The 24,887-nt window shown below is 42.9% G+C and overlaps 1 protein-coding gene across 5 annotated transcripts in view; it reads right to left on the bottom strand.

Annotated features, from left to right (window-relative positions):
* The window catches only part of CSNK1A1 (casein kinase 1 alpha 1), a 32,172-nt gene extending 8,124 nt beyond the window's left edge, over positions 1-24,048 (bottom strand). For 3 of the 5 annotated variants that reach the window (XM_015641820.1, XM_015641823.1, XM_015641821.1), the window contains exons 1-8: positions 23,552-24,048; positions 22,604-22,710; positions 12,057-12,183; positions 10,295-10,393; positions 7,784-7,867; positions 4,906-5,045; positions 1,709-1,787; positions 646-720 (exon numbers count right to left, since the gene is read on the bottom strand). In XM_015641820.1, the coding sequence (XP_015497306.1) occupies positions 646-720; positions 1,709-1,787; positions 4,906-5,045; positions 7,784-7,867; positions 10,295-10,393; positions 12,057-12,183; positions 22,604-22,710; positions 23,552-23,674 (834 nt within the window). In that variant the 5' untranslated portion in view covers positions 23,675-24,048. The remainder of the gene's footprint in view (positions 1-645; positions 721-1,708; positions 1,788-4,905; positions 5,046-7,783; positions 7,868-10,294; positions 10,394-12,056; positions 12,184-22,603; positions 22,711-23,551) is intronic. The other 2 variants (XM_015641824.1, XM_015641825.1) reach the window with 1 other exon arrangement.
* Positions 24,049-24,887: the final 839 nt, after the last annotated feature.

Below are 24,887 nucleotides of genomic sequence, written 5' to 3'. Positions count from 1 at the left end.
GTCCCCTTCAACCCAAACCATTTCATGAACAGTTTAACATCTTGGGAGATGCTGTCAGGCTCCTGGGCTAGAGATGGGCAGGACTGGAAAGTTCAATCCTTGGTGCTGCTGTCTGAAGGGGCACAAACCCTGCTGAGCTCTCAAGGATCTTTGAGAAGAAGCACTTGGATGCCACAGTGAAAGAGGAATCTTAAGATTCAAAGGAAAACAAAGATCACTTTCATCACAGCCACTACTTGAGTCAGGGCAGACAGAAAGTGGATGTGGGCAAACCAGACAGCTCCACCTTGGTTACTTATTTATTTCTGATGTCAAACCTGCACTGTAAACTTTGAAGAGCTGAACAAGGCTCACGTCAGAGCTGGGAGCTTGCACAGCCAGCAGTCAGCAAGACCTGAATGATGGTGGCATGAACTTTGCCAAGGAACAGCAAATGCTGCCCTGTACCCACATTCCCAGTCTTGCTGGGTGGCCAAACACAAGGCACCCAGTGCCTGCCAAAGCAGTATTATTCAGCAGCAAAATGCCATGTGAGGCTATTTAATATATTGGCTCAAGTTTAGGAAAAAAAACCCCAAACAAACAACAAACCAAACAAGAAAAGAATTTCCATTCCACAGTATGACATCATTTGGAAACTCTTACCTTACACAAAACCTCAACAGGAGTGGACATTTTCTTTTCACTAATCTTTTCATACTTTTGCTTCTTTGTTGCAGCCTGTGGAACATGTAGGTCACAATATAAGAGATATTGTGCAACACTGGATTAACAAGGACAGCAGCAAAAAAAAAAAAAAATGACAAAAATCCTTTGGTCAACCATAAGTATTTTATGTGAAATCTCCAAGTCCCACACACTTATTGCAAAGAGAATGAAGGTCAATCTGGTATTAAGATTTGGCCACAGTTTAATACCATTTGTCGCAGTCTAATGCTTCCATCACATGGCACAGCTCGTGTAGTTCTAGCTGCTGCTTTTGTCCATTAACCACAGCAGACTTGCAGCTACATTTGCCAAAGTTGTATTAATTCCCACTCAGTGCCCCATTCAGGGCTGCCTGGTGCTCCAGCACCCTTTACATTCACTTACAGCTGAAGAGCTCCAGTGGCCCAAAAGCTGCTGCCTTTTAGAAACTGTGCAGCTGCAACACCACTGGAACTACACAGCTCTCACACAGAGGAAGAAAAATGATTAAAACATGAAAACAAATCACTGGAGTCTAAAGAAGTGAATTAAGAAATGTCTGCCACGTTTGTAGCTGGTTCCCATACATGGAAATCCTGAATAAGCCTGCTGCAGTTAATGATTATTCACTTGTGCCATAACCTGGACTGAAGATACCACTGAGGCTGAACTTGCCAGGCAAGAGATTATTTCCATGCACTCTCCAGCAATTCAAAAAACCACTAACAATGTTATTTTCTATTTCCCAAAGGGACCTCAGCCTGCAACAAGACAATAACTGGCAAAGATGATGTCAGCTATTGTTTAGCATAAATTTTAAGACAGTCCAACAATGCACATTTTGCCTGCTGCGTAAGAGGCAGAATCCACAGTCTATAAATATCAAGCTTTGGGAAAAGCTGCTTTGTACAACTGAGGCTAAACATTATATAAACCCACCTGACAGGCAGAAGCATGATACCCAAACATGAAAAAAAAATATTAAAAGGGTGGGTGAGGGAAGAAAAGCATCATAACCTACCTTTAATCCTTGCCAAGGCAGACTGGTTCTGTTAAAGTACATCAATACATAGCCTAGAGACTCCATGTCATCCCGACGACTGCAGGAGGAAAAACACAAGGAATTACAAATTCTGGCATTTCTTACTCTATTCCATGGTACTAGCATTCAAAAATTTAAATTAAACAAATAATTCAGTAATAAACCCTAAGAGAACCTTAAGATAGGAAGAGATCCTGTTCATTTTTTAAGCAAGGAATATTCATAGGTATTGTGTGTTCTAAGTTTTCATCTGGAGTTACATTGATTTGGGACAACTTTGGAAAATAAAAAACAGAAAACAAACAAACAAAAAGCCCATGAAATTTCTTTCCTGTCTTCTTAAGTAGCTTGGGTAGAAACTGAAGATTTTCCTGTGGGAACCATGGAATGCATTGTAAGAGAGAATGAGGTTAATGAGGTCAATAAGGCTGTAACATCATGTCAGTAAAATTTTTCCCTGAACCTTGGCTCAGTCAGGGATCAATCCTGACCACGTGGCCCCTAAAGGGCATTGCTCCTTTCTTCCTTCCCTTCTGTCAAAAACCCCTGAGCTGTGTCTGGTTTTAAAAGGCAGCAGTATTTAAAAAGGTGCATGAATCAGTCTGAGAGGTGCCTCTGCCTTCTTCCCACTGAAGTCTGTTCCAAGGTAGCTGGAGAACTCCAAAGTGATCCAGCCCCAGACTCCACTGAGAACTTGCACAAACTCTCATGCAAAAGGCTTCAAATGCTTTCTGCCCTGCACATGTTGCACATCCCCACTCTGGCCACATGAACACCACTGTACTTTGCTCACAGCTTTCCTGAGAACCAAGACCAGCACAGTTCACTGGACTGGAAAACACACTCTAGGATTTTTTTTCCTCTTGGCAAAGTTGCCTCTTCCCAGCTGTGGTAAAATCAGATTTTAACTCTGACTGCCTTTCTGCAGCTGACATCTATTTAATATGAGGCAGAAAAATATCTTCTTTTTCTCCTCCCTGTTCCCTTATGGGGACAACCTGGTGGGTTTTGCTGCTGCTCTGTCATCCAGAGAAGGATTTAAAGGGTGGCAGGACTGACTCTACACCTCCTACCCCAACAGGGGATCAAAAGGCTGACAGTGGTATTGCAAACAGGATTACACACAAAGCTGAGGGGAAAACAGCTCCCCAGAAGTGGGAACAGGCTGTAACCTGATCTATCTGCAGATCTTGGTAGGAGAAGAAAGAAGCTGGTGATGTTTTGTGTTCTAGCCCAGCCAATATAACCAGAAGAGTCTGGTACCCCTCGCTCATGGGCCAGCTCTGTGCCCCTCTGGGAACAAAGGAAAAGCTATCCCAGGGGAAAATCAGCTTGGCTCCCTAAAGCTTTTAGCACAAGGCCAGAAAAGCTCTGCCGTGCCCAGGGAAGAGAGGATTGGTTCCCTCCCTCAGCAGCAGCTACCTCTGAGATCATCTCAGCTGCAACATGAAACCACAGACAAAGGGCTGAAAAATGATACTGAGCCCACAAATTCCAGCCTGCAAAACTTGCTAATTCTATTACAACTGCAGATTTTAATCACCAACAGCATTCAGTGAACCTGTACAGGGCCATGACATAAAATTGTTTTCTGAGAAGGCAGTGATAAATTCAGAAGCAATAAAGGGATTAAGAGTATCCATCCCCCATCCAGCTCATTGTTTTAATGTTTAATGTCATGATCTTGTAGTAGGAAACGTTTAGTTCTGTAAATCTGTAATGGGTACATTACATTTGAGAATATATTGATAGAAGTAGTTTTCAGGATTTGGAAAACAGGACAATCCTATCCATTATTAAAATAAATAACATTGCAAACAGCTCCTTGAGTACAGCTGTCATTACCTGTAGGAAAACATGTTCTGTAACAGTTAAAAGTACAGGACTAGAGGTTGAAATATTCTGCCATAAGCTCCAGAACTGGTTTCTCTTGATTACAGGAATGCATTACTTCTTTGCCTCACTGCTGGCTTGACCTAGACAGTTTAGCAGCTTTTAGCAGGCATCAACCTACATTTCTAATTATAACAGAATTCCCATTACCAGCAGATATGGTGTAAAATCCAACTAAATTCAATTTATGGTGTCCAACTAAATCCAAAAGCAACATCCTTTGCAGATCCCTCCTTCACTCTCAGGTGCAGGCACAGATATTCCCTTACCAGAACTGCTTGGGACCTATGAAATGCATTTAATTCAGAAGTGACACCTGTCATTTACCTCCCTGAGCCACATGCCAAGCTGGCTTAAATATGACGCTGACAGAAAATAACCCTGAAGGAACCTTAAGGAAATTAAAGTAAAAAAAGGAAACACGGAGCATTTTAAAGTCTCATTTGTGGGTTACGTGTTCTGTTGAAGTTGATCACGAGAAATTCAGTCATTCCCATCTTGGTTAACACAAAGGTCAGAAGCACAGACATTCCTGAAGCTTTAATTATCCAAGAGAGGTAAAGCCACACCCTTCAGTTACCCATTACAATATTTGAGCACAGATGTAAGGAAGAGGCACCCCTTGATACATCCCATGAATACCTAACACTTCCAAACAACCTGAAAAGTGCCCTCTCCACTGGAAAATGCTAGGATTCTGTAGGAACAAAATGCCTTTGATCCAGAAGATAAAGATGTGTTTGTTGTTTAGTTCAAATATATAAATATATCCACACATGTGTACATACCTACACACATGACTACACCAGAAACTAAAACAGTGTGACTGAAGGTATTTAAGTCTTGCTTGCAGGCAAAAGGAGAAATAATGGTTTACTAAGTTGAAGAGAGTGAGAAAACAGGCCAGACACCAGCTTTAGAACACACTTTCTGCTTACAGAAAGGCCTCTCGAGCCAGTCAGCAGCAGTGCCAACAGGTACCAACACATCAGCAGAGTGCACCACTTTACATGTGAAGGGCCTCTGACAGACCCACATCAAAGTATGGTTTAGCCTTTAAAAAGCCAAAATAATATGCAGAGCATCCACCTGATGTCTGCAAGACACACAGTCTCCTCAAGAAGCAAATTAGGTGCTTGGATTTTTTTCCCCCTATCCTTGCACAGGCAGCCAAAAGGAAGAACAGTTGCAAAGTTGATGGATACACTTTTCATATAAAATGAGCTCAGACTCTTGAGGAGTTTCCAAAGATCACCCTGCACCCTCCAGAACGTTGCACTCACCTCTGCTCAATGCCAAGGTGTGCATTGATGCTGGCATACCGAGCTGTGCCAGTGAGATTTTTGTCTTCTCTGTATGGTATGTGTTGCCTTGTCCTGTTGTCCCGGTACTTTTTGGCCAAACCAAAGTCAATAAGGAATAACTTCAAGAAAAATGAAAATAGGTTAGATTCCTCTCCAGTTCCCAAAATTCCCAACTTCTGTCACTAGGCATTAGCTATGTTTTAAGACACCCAGACAATGTAACAGCCTACAGTTAAAAGAAGCAAAGTAACAGTGCGGAGGCGCAACCAGCTTTAACTAGTCAGTTAAAAACTCAATGGTGAATTAGTTCAAGCCTTTTCTCAATCCCCTGCGATGGATTAGATGGTGCTACTCAGCCTCTGGAGCTTAGTTCTACCACTATTTTCTATCACTACTGTAGTCTGATGTCTGCAGTGCACAGTGAGGGAGGAAGATGTGTGAAAGCACATCCCCAACCCCACTGACACCGGAGCGGGTCACGCACACGGAGTTAATGCACGAGGCACATCCTGCAACCTCCTGTCTCAAAGAACAGTGGCCATTCTGCAGAGCACAAGGCCAAAACCTTCCCCAGCAAACAAGACAGCTTGTTCTTGGCTCATTTGAAGGCTCCCAGAACTCTGCCACAGCAGCAGGATAAACTCGCTGGTTTGAACATAGCCAGGAAGCTGGAGCCAAGGAATGGATCCAATTTGGGTTTCTAATAACCAAGCTTGCCCAATGATTTGGTATTTAGCAACCTGAGTGTGTGGTAATTAGTGTGTGGTAATCAGTGTGCTGCCAGCCAGCCCACCTACAAAGGGTCATCCAGGCTGTACCTTCTTGGGCAAGATTCAGGACTAGGCAAAAAAAGCTGAGGCAGAAAGAATACATAAGGAACCTTTCAAATTCTAGCACTCAAACTTCAAGCTACAAATCCTGATTCCAACACTGGATTAATGCTACAGAATCAAGGACTACAATCCCTACAGACTGATCAGTGCTGCAGAAGTAACTTGGGTGGGAGCAGAACGTGATGGGAAGAAGATACTGAAAGTTTGACAAAGTCTCAGTAAAAACCAACTCAGTATCACCTTAAAGCTGATTCCAGAACTGAAGATACATCTTTAAAAGCAAACTGGAGACTAAAATACATCCAAGGCTGAAATGGGGGATCATTTCTGACACACTGGAAGTGCTGTGCACTAGGAAGTTCAACTCTATGAAGTATCCAAGATACCAAAAGTTTCTGAACTGCAGAGTAGCTATGGTTCAGAATTCTGATTCAAGAAGATTTACCAACTCCTGTAGCCTAGACAGGAAAAAGCAAAGCTAAAATCCTCTTAAACTACAGGTGTCAGAGCAGAAAACATGGGGTTGAAGTCTTGCCATGATTTATATCCTAACACAAGGCACTGCAGTGCTACATTTGCTGTTCAGGTGAAAGTCACCCTGCAAGCCCAGAACGCTTGGAGCAAGGGCCATAAACCCAAGTTTTTAAATCAACTCCACTGCTCAGACAGCTCAGCAAGGTGTGAGTCTTGGCTGTGCTGCACCCACTACAGGCAGCTACTCAGTGAGCATGGATATGTTCCCTGGCTACCAGGAAATCATCTGATATGGCAGGAAATATTTGATATTGAAACCCAAAGCAGACAGTATAAAGCTTTACGTGATTGCTTGGCTGCAACTGTCCTAGAAGCAAAGCCTGAGCTCAAATGCAATCCCTCATTTTCTGATTTGGTTCACAACACAGACCTGTAACTGGGTATTATTTTACAGCAGCAGCAGCTTCCCTGGGGAAGTTTGCTCTGTTCCCTAGCTCAGGATCAGTCTGTAATTCCCTGTGGATGGGCTGAAGGCAAAGGAGTGAGTCCCTCCTGGAAAGAATTAAACTGGGAGACACAGCCCAATTTGGATGAGCACAGAACGTCCCAGTGCCAGCCCTCAGGAACACATTCCCAGATAACCTCACACCACCTTCTTTCTGTTTGTTGCACTATCAGCAGGAAACTGGAGAAGTAGGGCACGATTTTTGCCAAGAGCAACTAGAAGTAGATCAAAGTCTGTGCCTCTGATAAGAAAGTTTCAGAAGCAGACAACAGAAGCCTGTCAGCTTGTGTACAGCAGGAATCCGCCTGGGATTTAATCCATGGAGACTACTGTGGAAAGCTGTGGACCAATGGCCAAGCTCCTGAGCAGTGATTCATATTCAGCAATTTCCAGCTGTCCTGCTACCAGCTGGCAAATGTCTTCCTCTCTCTGCAATTCATCTTCTCTTCAAGAGTCAGAAATACAACATTAGACGCTACAAGATAAGATCCTGCTTCTCCAAGGCACGGCTTGTTGGAGTAATTTCAGTTTTTAAGCACAGTGGATGAAAATATTAAGTCTTCATTACACATTTGGGCTGATTTTGAACAAAAACTGCATGGGGAGGAGTCTGGCTGAAGTGATAACAGAACTTCTCCACGTGCATCCATAGGAACTGCAGGAAACCTTCAGCAAAGCAAGCAGGAGCCCTGCTATTTCATGTCTATCCTTCACCACATTTTTAGGAGATTGCCTTTTGAGTTGGAAAGACCACAAATAAAACCTGCACCTGAAATCAAGCACGTACATTTAGCCCTATCAAAGTTTAGAAATCATTCCACAATTTAAACAAGCGCCACAGGGAAACATCTTAGTAATGTTACATGTTTGCCAAGTATGTCTGAATAATGCCAACATAAGAGGTGCTTTTGCAAGGTCTACATTCTCCAGAAAAACGAAATAAAAAACAAAAAAAGAAACCAAACCAAACAAAAATAAAAATAACCAAAACAAAAATAAAGCACATGAATTTGGGGTTGAGGTTGGAATAGGAGACAGTTCAGACCTGGTTTAATCCTGAGAAAGATGGGTCCTGAGAAGTACTAACAGTCATGCTTCTTTTCCTCTTCCCCACTGGAGATTCTAAACACTGAACAAACAATAGAGGGTGGCAGTGCATCAAACAGTCTTGCTTACATTGCAACATTGGCCGGCGCAGACAGGCAACACCGAGGCGTTCGAGAAAGAACAGGGTAGCCAAATGCCATCCTTCTTCCACCAAGCACTGTACTTTTCAAAAAAACTGTATCTTTCCATCTTTTTTTGGGTTGTTTTTTTTTTTTTTTAGCAAGATTTTGATTATTTATAGCTGTATTATTATTTTTATTTTTTTTTTCCAAGGAGAAAATTTGACAGATGGGACAAAGTAAATTTCAACTGTGAGCCACTCCAAAATGGCACTGCCTTAACCAGGGATAGCAATGGTGACATTTGGCTCTATTAAAAAAGGAAATTTAAGTTTTTGCTTACAAAAGCAGCCTTTGGTTCCACAAACTGCCCTTCCCCCAAAAGACATTTAGAAAAAGTAAATCTTCAGTAAGGAAGAGGTAGAAGGCATTTAGTCACCTTAAAGTTTACTTTCATAAGCATGCAGGGCTTATTTCTAGCAGAGCTGGAAATTCATCTTTTAAGGTGGGAGCAAAATTTCTCCCAGTCACCAAATTCAAATTTGGAAAAAAAAAATCAGTTTTTGGTTGTTTTTTGTTGTTTTTTTTTTTTAATATAACTGACAGGAAGCTACTGGAACAAGATTACCATGCTGTTCTAGTCTTTGTGACTGATTTTCTTTGAACTGTGTAGAGTCATCTCTAAAAAACCCAAAACTACACTTGGTTACAAAAAGAAACATTAAATACTGTATGGTGGCAAGTGTTTCCTAGACAAAGCACTTGATTCCAAAACTGAAGGAACCCATTCCACATTTTGCTCATGTAAAACTATTAATTTGCTCCTGGCTCAGGATCTACCTCCCTTAACCTCCTGAGACATAAGTGAAGCCCTTGGCCACTGTGTTTTACCACCATATCACTGCATGGCTCCCTAACTAATGGGGAAAAAACCAAATGGTTTGTAGGCAATTTTGTCTTTCATTTCAGCTGATGCAAATCTAATGTGTTCCTCCTCTAAAGTAAGCACAGCAGCAATTTCTAGGCCATTAATCCACACCAAGATGAACTGGAGTGCAGCAATGCCAACCTAGCATGACTGTGCAAAAGTATAGAAAAATGGCCCAAAAAGAACAATTGGAAATCAGAAACTAAAACTAGGAAAAAACCAAAATAAAAGTTTTCAAGTTCTACTTTGAGTCATGCCAGAAAATTAAGGAGCCTAAACTGCTCAACACAGCAGAGAAAAATAGAGCTGTACAGAGTGAAAGTATGAAACTTGGGAACAAACAAAGTTTAACAGCAACAGGATTACATAAAGACTGCCTTTCAGCTGGAATTACAAGCTTTCCCAACAATGGTTGTCTCTAAACACTCAGTGCATTGCACCTCTTCAGACAAGAGCTGTTATCTCACATTATCCAAGCTTTCCCCTTCTAATGCTCATGGCCCTGAAGTTGGCATTCATACAGGCAAACAAAGGTAAACATTTTGATTACTGGTAGTGCCTAACCAGATGAGACATCCTGGGACGGCATATAGAGGAGATAAGTGGGAATCTTGCTTCCAATAAACAGCTTGATCACGTACATTTGTCCTGAAGTTAATTTCTAATCAGTAGCATGCTTAATGCATTGCCAATGCTGCCTGTCTGCCCGAGCTCGACATACAAATTGCAGGATTAAGCATATTTCACTCAAGAAAACTAAAAAGAAAATGAAAAAGTTGCCTTCTAGGCAGGAAACATGCACTTCTGACTATGTTTACCCATCCCAAAAAGTGTAACAACCTCAGCCCACCCCCCACCCACCCTCAGCTTTTTTTCCCCCCACAAAGTAAACTGAGACAAAATTTTTGTTGTACAGCAGGTATGCTACAGCTTAACAGTTTTCCATCAACATAACTGCATCATTTATTTGATTTATAAAGGCATCTGCATGTTGGCTCTTGGTCTTATCCACGATTCTGATGCTTGAAGAGACTTTACCAGTCTGTCACTGCAAGATTTAACGCCCTGCTGACTGGTAGGTCAGGAGCTCCCACGTTGGCACAAATTGTTTTCATCCAAGGAAGTCAGCCCCAAAGCCAAAGGTAAGATTTGACTTTTATCAAAGAGGAATAAAATGCTATGACAACAGGTATCTTCAGAGAAGTAGTCAAGTTTTCTCTAGGTTAGTTTATAACTTTAAGTCTAGAAATCATTTTGCAGTCAAGTGCATCTCCCAGGGTGGGTCACAGACCCATAGCATTTACAAGTGGACACCAAGAAAACCAAGTTCTCACACCCAAGAACTGTGGTTTAGCATCCAAAATAGCAGTTTTAGCAATGGATTTTACAAAAGTTGTGCAGCTGGAATCAAATCACACAGGCATTCCCTCTGCAGCTTGGAAACAAAGAGCTTTGGACTAACCTTATTACAGTGACGCCCAATACCCATTAGGAAGTTATCTGGTTTAATGTCTCTGTGTATAAAATTCTTTGTGTGCACATATTCAATTCTACTGATCATCTGTAAAAAAAACCAGCAACATGTAAGATTTCAAAGTGAGCAAGCAAGACATTTCATTAAACCTTCAATGCAAGCATGAATTTTTAGTGTTACCTTCCTCTGCAACTTCAGTTTATGCATTTCCTTAATGAAAACAAATTTTTTAAAATGCTGTCTGAATATCTTTTTTCCATGTCAAAATTCCATAATCTTGGTCAGAAACTGGCAGATTAAATAGAGTATTTCCCAGATATTGATGTTCATGTATCTAAGTACAGCTTCCTATTAAAAAGTAATTTTTTGTCATCACTTCAAAGGTTTTATAGCTACCACAAGCCAATTTTAAAGCTCATTTGCTCCCCATGTCCCAGTTACTCATTCATCTGGTTATTCATTCATCAAACATCACTTTTCCAGGTAAGAGTTTTCCTGTAGCAAGTCACAACTTGATGGTGGTCCATCCTGTCATATCTAGGCTACCTTGATCCCAGAATACCTGGAGACATGGAGATACTCTGGCACATCTGTGTCATCATATAGGGCCAACCCATTTCCTGTGGGTGAGATCACAGCCCGTGGTTGTGGCACAGCTCTGCAGCTCCTCAAACACTCCTCTTGCAGGCTTGAGTTGTTACATCACAGCCCTGACAGCTGTTTGCTGGACTATGCCCTGAAAGCCACTCCTGAGCACTGATATCCCCCACTTCTGCCTGTTTCTCAGCTGACAGCTAATTAATGTTTATTAGCCAAAAGAATACTGCACAATCCCCTTGTGGATTCCCTGGAGATGCTGTCACACCCAGACTCTGGCTAAGTGAGCAGGCAAATGGCTCTCTAAAGCAAGCACATCACCCTCTTAGGGCAGCTGAGAGAGAACAGGGACAGCTGACCTTGTCTCCAGACAAATGCCTTGAGCTTCCTTGGCCAAGAGCCTGGGATTCTACGAGCATCTGGCTAAGTGACAACTTGGTACTGACATCAATTACGTAACATTAGATGAAATTTCAACTACCATTGAAAAATTCAACTTGAAAAACCCTCACTGCTTTTTCAAGGAGCTGAAAGCAGCACAATCAAGCCATTTATTAAGCAGCAAGAAATAAATATGGCTGCTCATTTCAAATGCTGTTTTCTCATGACCAAGTTGGAAAAACATCAACTGCTATAAAAAAAGACTTCAGAGAGTTTTAGAGGCCTCGATTATGTTGGAGGTAGAGTGGCATCTCCACTAACAGCTTTAAGAACTCTCTGTGAGGACCAAAGAAGGAAGGCAGTTCTGTATTATTAGCTCACTGTCTGGTCCCAGAGGCTACAGGAGGGTGTGAGAGCACAGGGCCAGGCTTGCACGTTGTCACCACTGGTCCCACTGAATCACATCACCCACAACTGGAGAACATTTCAGCCCCCTATCACAACCCCCATGGTGATACTGGCAGTGAATACACCCAAATTAGTCTATTTTAATGAAGTTGCCCTGAAAGCAGCAGCACAAAGGAGCTGGCAGCTGCAGTGCCCTCCCACTCGGTGCATTTTGTAGGGCAGAGCACACAGAAACCACCCTTACTTTGTCCTTATTTAGGTCAAGTGTTCACTTAGTGTATAAAACACTGCATTAATTATTTATCCCACTCTGCAGAGAACCCCTCAGGGCCCTGAAGCTGCTCCCACCAAGGTGTGCACGTACCTGGTCTGCTAGCATAAGTACTGTTTTCATCGTAAACCTGCGAGAACAGAAGTTGAAGAGGTCTTCCAGGCTGGGCCCGAGAAGATCCATGACTAGAACATTGTAGTCCTTTTCTTGACCATACCACCTGCAAGACAGGAAATGATCCAGCATTAGCAGGAATCTTGCTGCAGCCCAGGGTACCATCAGTGCTCTCAGCTGCAAGGGCACGTTGCTGACTAATGTTCCATCTTGAAAGCTAATGAGAAATTAATGCCGGTAATATCTTATTTTTCCTGGAAACAAAAGTCTGAGCACAAACCAGAACACACAAGTTGGCAATTCTCCCTGAGAACAGTACTCCAACAACCAAAATACCAAACACCAGAATGAAAATGCAACCATAGCAGCAGTGTCCTTATACTGAGGGGTGTGTACAACACCTGGACTGGAATTCCTCTGCAGGACACCTTACTCTCATCCCTCCTGCAGCATTTCACTTCACAAAACCATCCTGAAATGCTTCAGGCTTTGTTTTCAGATCAGACTTCTCTGCACTAGACCAAAGCAGCTCACTGATATACTTCTTCATTTATTTTTCAATTTAAAAAATGCCAATCAAGTTCTATTGTCCAATTAAGTTGAATATAAAGGCTCTTTATCAGGTTTTTAATATCACAGAGAAAGAAGCACTTAAGTAAATGTCAGAAAAGCAAAAGTAGAAACATGACAAAATATTAATTGCAGTTGTACTGTGATAGTAACCTTTAAGTGCTCAATACATCAATTTGGGGCAAAAATAAAGGCTATTAATGTTGTGAGGACAAACGTAAGTCCTTCCATGGATATCTTCCTTTCCAAACCATGTTTAACACTTAATAAAGCCCTGCTTTATTGCATCTGCGACTGGGGGTGGTATCTCCCCACCCAAGCTCCTGGGCAGACCTGGAGTCACACCCTGGACTCCTGCACACTTGAAAGACAGGGCTGGAATTTTCTCCTCTCCAGTCCTTCTGCACACCCCAGATAACTACACCGAAGTGCCAGCTGTGTGTGAAAAACTCTTTTGAGGCTGACATGACACCTGTTTGATCAGAAGGCTGTAATTTTGCCTTTTCTAAGCTTCCTTACATCAAGGACACATTCCCAGTAGTCCAGGAAGATTTTTCCCTCAATTTCCCAACAGCAGTGGCATAGACAAGGTACACCAAGGATTTGCCTCCTAAGAGCATGCAGATAAAAAACAAAATAACTCAAGATTCAGCTAAAGTAGCTGCTGGGGCTTAAATATCTGTACAGACACTGTATTTCCACTTTAGGCAAAGACTCCAGTACACCAATGCATGGTTGTCTGGAAAACAGTTACCACTGATAAAGTCAACAAATTCCTAGGTACTCACAGGATTCCAAGCTTAGCTTAACTGGAGTAGTAAAATAAAATGTTTACAAAGGCAGAGAGAAAAGATTCTATATTTGGATTTGTTTCAGGAACTGCTGGCCTGTACCTTCCCACTGTCTGGATTCTAGGAGAAACCATACCCTTCATTCCTGCATTGTTATAAATCTGATAAAAGTTATACACAAGCTGTGGATCACACTCCTTGTTTTCACAGATCAGTCTAAGACCTTTGTTGATTCCCTACATCAAAATGGGATGCAGAAAATATGTATTTTGAAAGCAAACATTCAAATGAAATGTCAACAGAACAGCTCTGTAAACAACTCGAGGAGTTACAGGTGAAAACAAAACATTTTGGTCACCTAAAGTAATGGAAATTGGAGCAAATGACCTGCCCAGGTATTCTGTCCTTTGAACTTGAGATTTGTTGTGAAAAAAACCCAAAAACTAGAGAGTAAGGGCAGAAGTGAAGAATTCTAAGGAGTAAATCAAGATCTGGATGAAGTGCTATTTTCTTCAAGGGATGGAATTCTAATTGAGATACTGAGTGTAACTGTTCAGCACAGCAAAGGTTCAGTGCCCAAGAGATGCAATGGAAGGGAAAAGGATCAAAGATCAGCTTTCAGTGGAGCCAAGAAAATTTAGTCACAGCCTCACACACAAGGTGAAGCTGCTGCAAAGGAAGCCCACCCTGGAAGGTACATTTTAAAAACCTTTTTGCTCCTCCACAGGGAACTGTCTGCTGAGTAAGTGCAGTAATTCAGGATGATTGCACAACCCCTGTTTGGCCTATTTCTATGTATGAACAAGAAAATTCTCATCTCCTGACCATTCTGCACTGGTGGAAAGCACATTCAATTCTCCAAGACAAAAGAAATAAAGCAGAACCTCTTAATATTTCATTCTCACATTTACCTGCCTGTAATTCCTCACTGAAGACTGAGACTGTGCATTTCACTACTGGCAACTGGAACTTCTTCCAAGGTACCAGAGTGTTTTATTTACTTTACTAACACTCCGAGTAAGTTTTCATTTCCCTTGGAACGTTTCCAGGGAAAATGGGATTAAGAAGTAAAGCGACATCATGTCCATTCAAGGTGTAGGAGCTGCTACTACTGGCAGCTCTGAATGAAAAAACATTAAAAGTCTTGGTTTTCTTAGGAAAACTTTATATAAAAAGCTGGTGTCCCAAAAAGAGATCTTCACAAGTTCTTATACTGCATCAGCAAGGAAACTTGGAATTATCTACTAATATAAAGGAATGATCCATACAAAGCCCTGGGCAACTATTAGGTGGCACTGGCATCTCAGTATAAAAGTGTGCCCACACATTTGAGAGATCCATGGACTTCTGTCAGCACACTTGAAGTCCTTTCCCTCGTAATAAAGTCGAGGTAGCAACACATTTTAAGTAAGGATGAGTTTTGGAGGGGAGTGAAAAATGGGAGCAAGAGATTGAACTACTTGATGGCCATTTTGGGTGGGTAATTACTCTGATTTAGTTACATGCAATGTATTATTTCAAGAAGAGAAGTTAATTTACTAGAAAAAGTTCTTCTAGTCTTTCTTTAATTGATTCTTAGTGTGCTTCACCTCCCTACACAAAACATTAACAGGACATAATCATGAGGAATAGCTGAGTTTGCCCTTGAACAGGCAGCGTCACACAAACATCTGACACAGATGTCACAAACCTACTTCACCTTCAAGGTGTGCCCAAGCTCCCAGGCAGAAAAATGCTTCATCACTCTCCCTTCCCTCATCTGTTTCAAGCTACATAATCAAACTCTCCCAATTAGTCAGAATACAGTAAACATTTTTATGAAGCTTTCTATCAGAGCATGGTTACAGGCTGAGAACAGTGACCTTAATTTCACTTCAGTGACTTGTCTATGTGAAAAACCAAGACTGGCCACGTCACCAAGTTTCCAAATCATGTGGTTTGAGAGCATAAACACATAGCAGAAATTTTCTAACATCTTGGATTTTGGGAACTGTGGGAACATCTAAGTCCCACCACACAGCAGTCTGAAAGCATTTAATTTCTAAATAATACACAATAAAGCAGGTAGGATGTGACAAGTGGATGTTTACTTGAACTGACATGGGGTGGGTTTTAAAATTCTCTTGACTAACCTTGAGATAAGGAAGTGAAGTCTTGATGCATATCTAATACTTGGTGGCAAACATTGTAGTCAACTCTAACCAAACTTTAAATCCTTTTGCCTTTTCAGAGCTGCATCTTTCAAAAAATCAATAATTTCTATTTCAGCAAGTGCATGTTTTGTAAATAATGTCAAGGACAAAAGAACTGTTTGAGGAAGTGTTTGTTAAGAGCTTGGTTTGTTTAGTTTCCATTTTTTATTTGTTTTACCTAGGAAAAACATTTCATTTGGTTATTAATAGTGTTTTTTCACATCTTCCTTGGAAAGGATCAAACAGAACTAGGCAAACTAGCAGAGGAAGGGGGTGAAGGGCTAACAGAATCACAAACAGGCCATGGAATTCCAGCCCAGTTACACACCACTGTGTCACTCACACAATTCCAGTCAATAACCAGCAGTTTCATTCACTACACTGGCAATTATAATTGCAATGAGGTAACAAACCCAGCACAAGTACCCAAAATGTGTAAGAAATAAGTAAAAAGATTAAGAAGATTCACATTAAAAACAAAACAACAACCCAACAAACTCACATCAAGATGAAGGAAATTACTAATTAGTAAATGACAACTCTAAGCCACTGGTAAAGAAACCCCAAATCCCAGAATTCTGAAGGCATAAAGGCAATAAAGGCACCTTGCTTTGCCTAAAGCTTATACAAAAAACCAGAACATGAGCTCAATGTCACAAAGAAACTGTTCCCACCACAAGATAAACCATGACAAGGCCATTTTGTTCCAACTTAATAAAAGCTCTCCTCAATCAACACCTGCTTGGCCAGGTAAGCCATCCTCCACTAAAGGCTTCTGTCAGCTCCATCACTGACTATTCCCACAGGGGCTCTGGCACCTGGAATTACAGAGCTACAGGAGGCTGTGCTTTTGTCAGACAAAAATCATCTCCTGGTGCCTCACTGCAGGGAAGGCCAATTCTTCCAACACTGGAATATTTAAACTCAAAACTCTACACTTCCAGAAATGCTTATACTCCCTTTACAAAAAGGGTGATTTTAACTTCTTTGACATTACATAAACTTTTGCCACTTTCATAAATTATGGTGTGTGACCCTATGATTACTCTGTATAATCCTATGTAATTAAGTTTCCCAGCACCTGGGTTTTCAAGCAACAAGTGAAAGAGTTCTAGTGACAGAAATAGGGATTGTCAGAAGAACTAAACTGGATAAAAAAGCTGTTAGAACAATAATGTAAGGTGAAAAAAGCAAGCTGGAAAGAACTTGCTAACAGAATTACCTGAGATCACCTAATTATTAAGTTTGACAAGTCAGCAGGCACATGAGGGAATATGCAAGTCTGGAAGGCCTCATGGACACAAAGGATTCAGACATCCCACAGAAATGCAAATGGAACTGATCTGGTGAACACTCTGGAACTGTATTCCAACCCTGCCAGCCCTAAGTCATTTACACAAAAGTCTCTGAACTGGGCATCAGTCAGATGATGGGACTGAAAACACTGACCTCCCTGTCATTACACAGCTCTGATATCCCTGAAAAATATCAAGTTATCCTAACCAGGAAAAGTGCAGCTGTTCTACACAGAACCTGGGAACTGGGATCACTGCTGCAAGCCCTGTCACCAACTCAGGAAAGGAAATCCAAATCCCAAAAAGGGCACATTGTGACCTCTGCAATCATTTCCTCAAACAGCTCAAGCATACAATTATTTGTTATAGCTACAGGAGGATGGGGAAAGGTTATTAACAAAAATGAGGGGAAAATAGAACTGGCAGTTGAGTGCCTGTGGGTGCAAGCATTATCTTTAGGCACAGAAGCTCTCTGGCTCTCTCTGCCCAACAAAACAATCATGAGCACTGCCCTGCTGGCCTAGAAAGTTGTGATGCTGCACCTGACTGATTCAGACCCTTCTGCTCCCACATTCTCAGCACAGACCTCTCCTGACAAACAATGACAGTGCAGACAAACTGGAAAGTGAATTATGCCTGTACAAATGCACTGAGTCTTACACACACTGAAGCAACACAGAAGAGAAAGGTGATTATTACAGATTAATTTCTAATTGACACATATTCTATATTTCTGCTTTATCTCCCCTGAAACTGGAAAAGCACTTAACTGTTAGCCAGCTAAGAGTAATATAAATGAACTTCACATAATATGGCATGACTGAAATCCTGAAGTGCAATATTTAGCAGATGTCACCTAACGTTAGTTGCCATGGAGAGCATGAATTAGGCCACCCAAGTACTAAATAAAGAAACAGCCATGAACACCCTACGCTATGGAGTTGGCTCCACTCTATAAATAAAATTCTGGATCACTTTTTGTACAGTTCTGAGAGCAATACACCAAGAATGCCAGCACAACTCATCCCCTCGGCAAGGAGGTGCTTTCATCTGCCCAGGGTGATGCTGCAAACACGCAGCTGATTCCCTGTTCTGCTGAGCTGTTTAATAAACCTCATTAACACCTGGGAGGAAGGCAGGAGTTGAGTTTCCCCTGCAAAAGTCAGGACTTGCAGTTCAGTGAGAAGGTGAACCATTAATCAACAGTGGGGACAGCAAACATCACTGAGGAAATGGATATTTTAATATTATCTCTGTTCATAAGCTTCAAACAAGAGTAACACTGACCTCAAACTCCAAAACCTGAGTCAAGGCAGGGAGAAGAAAATTCAAACTGTGGTGTCTCTTGGATGCTTTGACAGAGTCCACAAAGACCAATTTAGACAAGAGTTTAGATTGGTGGAAACCAGGAAATCAATTTTATTTCAATATATTTATTTTCTTAATAAAGAAACCATAGGTATTATTTGAAAATATTACCTTCCATTTTATTTAGAGGCACAAGCAGAGGCTTTGGGTTACCTATCAGATGGCTCTACCCTTCAATATGCAGATTAACTAATAACAGAAAGTTAATTAACAGTAGGATTTATTGATAGAAACTTTTTGTTTCAGGGGGAGTGGGGCTTCTTGTGGGTTTTTGTGAGCGTTTTTCTGCTTTTCTCATGGTGGTTTAGGGGTTTTTTTGGTGGTTGGTTGGGGGTTTTATGCTGCAGGAAGTTACTGAGAAAACAGTTAAAAATGAAGGTGTTTGAGAGGTGTATTTACAGCTTTTTAAGCACTGCTTAAAAAAAAATAATCAATGTTTCAAGTGCTTAAGGCAAACTGTGATAACTCAAGATTACCAACCTTGACCACATTTTTCCATTACAGGTAATATTTAATGAAGATGTATAAGGGCAGATTCTGTTGTTAATAATTATCCAGCAACATAACATGGCAGTAATAAAACAGAAGCACAAATACTGTAGATAATTTTATTGTTTTTTCCAGAAAACTATACTGGATAGAGAATTTCTCAATACCAAATTATTTGCAAGTACTGCATTGAAAAATGCAGAAATGTACAGATTGATTTATTCAGTTTGCAAGAAAACTTTGAAAAACAAAAAAAAACAAAAAAACCCAAAAACCACTGAGTAAGTAACTTTTTGTTTTTAAACTTACAAATAGCTGATCTTCACCAAGGATACAACCAATAGTTGTTGAACACCATAAATGGCAAAAAAATGAAGAGTGGCTGTCCCAGGTAATTTGAATAATTGCTTTTGTAAATAAAGCTTTATCAGAGTTACACTGTGGACAAACACCCCAAAATCAAACACACTCTGCTGCATCCCTCCAAGGCAGCACCAGGAATTGGGGAATAAAGGTGGATAGCCCCAACTAATAGGATCAGTGCCCAGTTAACGAGATTACAGCTCAAAATGCTTTGTCACTGAAAAAGAAAGGAAAAAAAGCAAAGGGCAGCTGATGAGAGGGAACAATGAGAATAAGCCCAGCAGAATGCTGGGGCCTGGCCATTGTGTCCTAAAGGCACAGCAGACTGTCACAATGTTAAGCTTGTTTCAGCCTTTTGGGAAAAAAATAAGGTAATTATTAAGCAAAATTTGGACATCAAGAATAAACCACAGCTTAAAATAATTTTTTGGAGTATTAATGAAGGTTTTGTGAAACTTTTGGGTTAATTTCGGAAACTTTGCTGCTCCTCCAGGAAACAATAAGCAGCAAATTTAAAGATCTAAAAAGGTTAAGAATATCCAGAGGATAAAATTTCCAATTCATTCACACCAATCTCATTTTTTGCTATTTTCTGTGCAAACAACATGTTCTATTTCAGCAGAATCGAGCACCAAGGCCCCTTGTTCAGCCTCCACAACAGGTGAAGGCTCACTGCTGACCCCACAGAAACATTAAACTCTTAACCCCAAAACTGACATTTTTGCTCATTAGTTTCCTGCAATGAGCAGAAAGTCCCTCAAATTAACCTTTAAGGATATAAGAAGAATTTCTTGGTTCTAGATAACTCCAGTGACCCTCTAGATATGTGTTCCTGTAATCCTAAATTGCAACCACATCTAAAGGCAGAACTCAGCTTTAGACAGGAGTCCCAATGAATGAGCAATCCAGACCTCATTTATTATCTCAGCTCTGAGTCACAGAGCCACAGCAGAGACCACTTGAGTGAGGCAAAGTCACATCATGCAACTTCCAGGAAGTTGATCTTGGCCAGTGCATCACTTAAGTAGGTGAAAAATAGAGGAAAAGTCCCTCACTCCTAATGAGGAACACAAATTTTCATGTTGATGTGTCCAAGATGTGGACTGAGTTTTATAAAGCATGGCAATGGGGAAATCTTGGCATGATTCCTTCACTTCCTATCAAATTCTTGTGCTGCTGTTGTTTAAAGGTGTCACATTACAGAAATTTTACCAAATGTATTGACTTTCTTTCAGCTTGATTCATCCTTGTGAATACACTGAGCCAGGAACAGCTTATTCCAATGTGACAGCATATTATTATAACACAATGGTGGCACATGGATTATCAATGACACATGCAAAGTGACCTAAGTATTGACTTGGATTCAGAGCACCATGGATTCTGCTTCTACTAAACACAGAACATTTCAATATTTGTCACAAGAACTGTGCTGGTTCCCTACTTAGCTTCCTCTTAAAAGAAAATAAACCTAAGAATGCTGGTTTAGATTTTCTCAAGCATCATCAAACCAGTATCAGAGAAACCTCTCAAGGAGCATCTGGCACATAAAAATAGATTTACAATTAATGCTGCCTCTAGAAAGAGTATTTCCAAAAGGACACTCTTCTAGAAAAATACTAAAAGATGAACATTTTGAGAACCTGAAAAGACTGGCAGACATTATCCAATAATCACACACCTTTAGCACAGTGAGTCTGTGAATGTGTTGAGCATTGCCTCATTTCTCTATTCTCAATTTTTTATAAACTTGTATATTTTTAGGGGGTATAAGAACATCAAATACAGAGGAAAGTTGTAGTTGAAGCTAGAGGCAGGTTTGTCAACATGCAAGGTTATCATCAGTATCTCCCAGGGCATTTTAACCAAATACAAGAAATTAAACAGTATCTCAGTGGAAAAGACAAAAATTTGCAACTTGGGCCTCATTATAGCACCACTCACCCATTTACTTTTCAAAAAAGTAGTTCAAGAATGCCTGCTTTTCCAGTTCTGTGATGAAACACCTGATATCTGCTTGCTCTGGCTGTTTTCCCAGTTATCCCTGTTTTAGCATGCAACGATACCATGAAAGCTTTCCAAAATGCAACTCCTATTGCTTCAGTTGTGAAATAAAGACAGCCACATTTGAGAAAAGAAGGAAACTATTCTCAAAGAAAGACTGCATCTGTTTGCACAGCAGCAACTGTGTTGAAGCTGCAAGTATTTAATTCAGGTATGTTGATTGTATCCCTGCAAAAGGCCGGAGTGAATGAGGACAGATGGCCAGAACACTGTCTCCTCCAGCTCACATTCAGGATCAGAGCCAGTTGTGTTTGAGGGGAGGGAGCTATTAACCTCAGAAATGCAGATTTATACTTGGCTTCGTCCAAATTAATACAGAATCTTGGCCAAGTCATTATGAGAACTTTAACACAGACCCTAAATGTCAGTATTGAGCCTGTACAAAGTCAGGAAGGGTTAAATTCAATGGAATTCATAGTTTGACACAGAACCTAAACTGGTAAGAGTTTGTGCAGCTCAAGGAACAAAAATCCTTTATGCCATTGTAGCAAGGAAAAAAAATCTACTAACTTTTAAAACAATTATTAACAAAGTTTCAAAAAAAGGAACAACGTGTAAAAAGTCTGGCTGGAGAAAACTGAAGTTTCATGTAACTCTTTGATGCCCAGATTCCAGAGCTGGGCACTACCCCAGGGTAACACCTGGATAATCCCATGAGGAATAACCTCTCCAGAAGTCCTGCACCAGCGATTTTCTTCCAGATCAAGAAATTCTGAAACCCTGCCGAAAGTTTCAGTTGGAATACGAAGCAAGGAGCCGCATAATGAGGAATTGGGAGGGATTCATCCCGTACTCAAAGCCTGGTGACGCATCTGTTGCGGGCAGCAGAAAGGAGCTGCTGCCATTTCATTCCTGCTCCAGGTTCTCCGCAGTCTCAAGCCTGGCGGCTCTTAACTATGAAAGGAAAAAGGCACAAGCCCGAGCACGTCCCTTGTCCCACCAGGAGAAGGGGGAGGGTTAATCACGTCCAGCCGCCATTTTCTGAGCGGAGCAGGAAGACATGTTGAAAAAAAAAAAAAAAAAAAAAAAAAAGAGAGAGAGAGGCAACAAAAGAAAGCAGCCATTTCCAGGGCCGGCTCCCAACTCTCCCAACTCTCCGAGAAACAGCCTCCTCACACTTTGTTCTAATGGCCACAAGAATTTCTCGCTGGGTGTCTTGCTCTCTATAAAGACAGCATGCCTGCCAGAGGAGCCCAGCGAGTTGGAGAGCCTGGAATGGAGCATTTCCCCCCTTAGCAGCCCCAATCCTGCACGGATAAATTCCTTTTCACGGTAGTGCCCTTCCTCACACTAACAAGTATAAATCAACTGCCAATATACAGTAATAAGCGTGACAAAAGAGAAGTCCTGCCAGCCATACAGAGACGCCAGTGGCACTCAGGGCTGATTCCTACCGTATATGTGGGATGCCAACTCCTCCCTGCAGGATCTTGTACAGTTTGCTTTCATAGAGCAGCTGGGGGTGCCGAGCCTTCTGAGACTCCAACTTCACAGCAACTTCCTGCAGGGAGAGGGAACAACGAGTCAGGGCACAGCGTCCACCAAGCACCGAGGTTTAAGGGGCACAGCACTTCCACATCCCCCACACACCCCTGATGAAAAAGCTTTCGGGTATATATTTATTTATTTCCCAGCTCGACGTGTCGCCTTTTTTTTTATTATTATTATTATTATTTTTTTTGACGTATCTTCCAATAAAATCCACATCGCGGTGATTCGTACATAAATATCCATCCCGGGTCATGCATTTGAGCTAGAGATGTGGAGTCTTCAGAACCACTTAAGTGAGGAAGAACATTCGTGGGTGTTTCTTCTTTACAGCTCATAGCCGTGAGGGGGAGGAAGAAAAGAAAAAAAAAATACCCAAAGGAAAAGCTGGAAAAACAGGGGGATCTTCTTTGTTTCTATTAGTGTTGATGAAACGAGATACAAAGTGTTCCCCAGCTGAGGCAGAGGAGGAGATGAATGGCGGGCGAGGGACGACGACTTTGGCCGCTCACAAAACACAAATATGTTTAAATATCTTTTCCCACAATGGTTTTCGCCTCTTTTCTCCTCTCCCAAGCGCTGGGTGGGGGAGCCACGACCGCAGGGCTCTGCTGTGGAAGGAGCAGCGAGGAAGCCCCTCGGTGGGGAAGGGGGAAAAAGACCCTCGGGGGGAAAGGGGGAATGAAACCTCTCGTAGAGGGGAAAGAGGAGGAAAGGAAGAGGCTGGGGGGGAAGGAAGAGCCCACCCCGGGGACACGGAGGGCACAGCCGGGGGGCAGGTGCGGCTCGGAGTGGCGATGGCTGGTGCCCGGCTCCCCCCGGGGAGCAGAGGGGGGAATGCGAGCGGCCCTTACCTCCCCGTTGGTGATGTTGATCGCCAGATAGATGTCCCCGAAGGAGCCCGACCCGATCTTCCGCACCAGCTTGTATTTGCCTCCGACAATGAACTCGGCCTTGGAGCCGCTGCTGCTCGCCATGGCGAGGGGCGGCTCTCGGGCCCTCCCGGCCGGCTCGGCGGGACAACGAGGGCTCTACGGCCGCCCCCGAGAAGGGGAAAGGGGCTGGAGGGGAGAGAGCGGCGCAGCCAAGAACGATCCCCGCGCTCAGCTCCAGCCGGGGCCCTCGGGCGGGCGCCCCCCGTGCGCGGCTCTGCGCCGCTCCCCGGCTCTCGGCGCGCTCCGGAAACAGGAGAAGCGACCCCCGAGGTGCTTGTGATAGCAGGGAGGGGAAGGGGGGGGGACTCGCGGGGTCGCGGCGGCCGCCGGCCGCTCACTCGGCCGCCGCCGCCATCTTGTGCCTGAGCCGCCGCCGCCGACACAAAATGCCCCCGGCGCGCGGCCGCCGCTTCTTCACCGCGCGGGGCGCGCTGGGAGCGGGGCGGGGCGCTGCCGAGAAAACCACGCCCCCCCTGCGGAGCTGCACCAATCACCGCCCTCAATCGGTGCCCCGCCCTCCAGCCGGGGGCGGTGATTGGGTGCTCGGCGGCAGTGCGCATGCGTACAGCGCCATTCCGCCAGTCCGGGCGGAAGAGGGCGGGGACAGCGGACGTGCCCTCACTCGCTCTTAAAGGGGCAGGCGGCGGCAGCGGGCGGGGGTCGGGGGGCTGGTGGGGGTTTCTTCGTGGTGCCCGCGCTGCCCACACAGCTCTGGGCCCCGAGACACCGGGGGGACCGCGACAGCGAGCTGGATCAGCCACCACTGAGATGCCACCCCACATATGATGCTGTTCCCAGGCTCTTCTCAAAGCCCAGGCCCCATCCTGTGTGTGCATTACCGGGCTGGGTTGTGTGTAAATAAATAAATTAACAACAACTTCGTTCCGTGGAGGTGCTTAAGGAAAGGCTGGATGGGGCACTCAGTGCTTTGGTCTGGGTCACAAGGTGGGGATTGGTCACAGGTTGGACTCAATGATCTGGGAGATCTTTTCCAACCCCAAGGATCCTGGCATGTTTTGAGTCTTTCCATGACTGTGGCAAAGCCCTGGAACAGCTGCCCAGGGGTGTTGTGGAGCCTCTGGAGACATCCCAAACCCGCCTGCACACATTCCCATGTCCCCTGTGCCAGGACTGGACCATCTCCAGAGGTCCCAACAAATGTATGATTCTCTGAAATCCACAACCTCGTGTCCCCAGCCCGGGGGGATCGTGGGCCCGAGCTGTCCACGCTCCTGAGCACACACACTGGGCTCCA

This window comes from Parus major, chromosome 13 (assembly GCF_001522545.3).
Source record: "Parus major isolate Abel chromosome 13, Parus_major1.1, whole genome shotgun sequence".
Classification (NCBI taxonomy): domain Eukaryota; kingdom Metazoa; phylum Chordata; class Aves; order Passeriformes; family Paridae; genus Parus; species Parus major.
The sequence above is the reverse complement of the archived record's forward strand: the minus strand, read 5'-3'. Positions and strand labels throughout refer to the sequence as shown.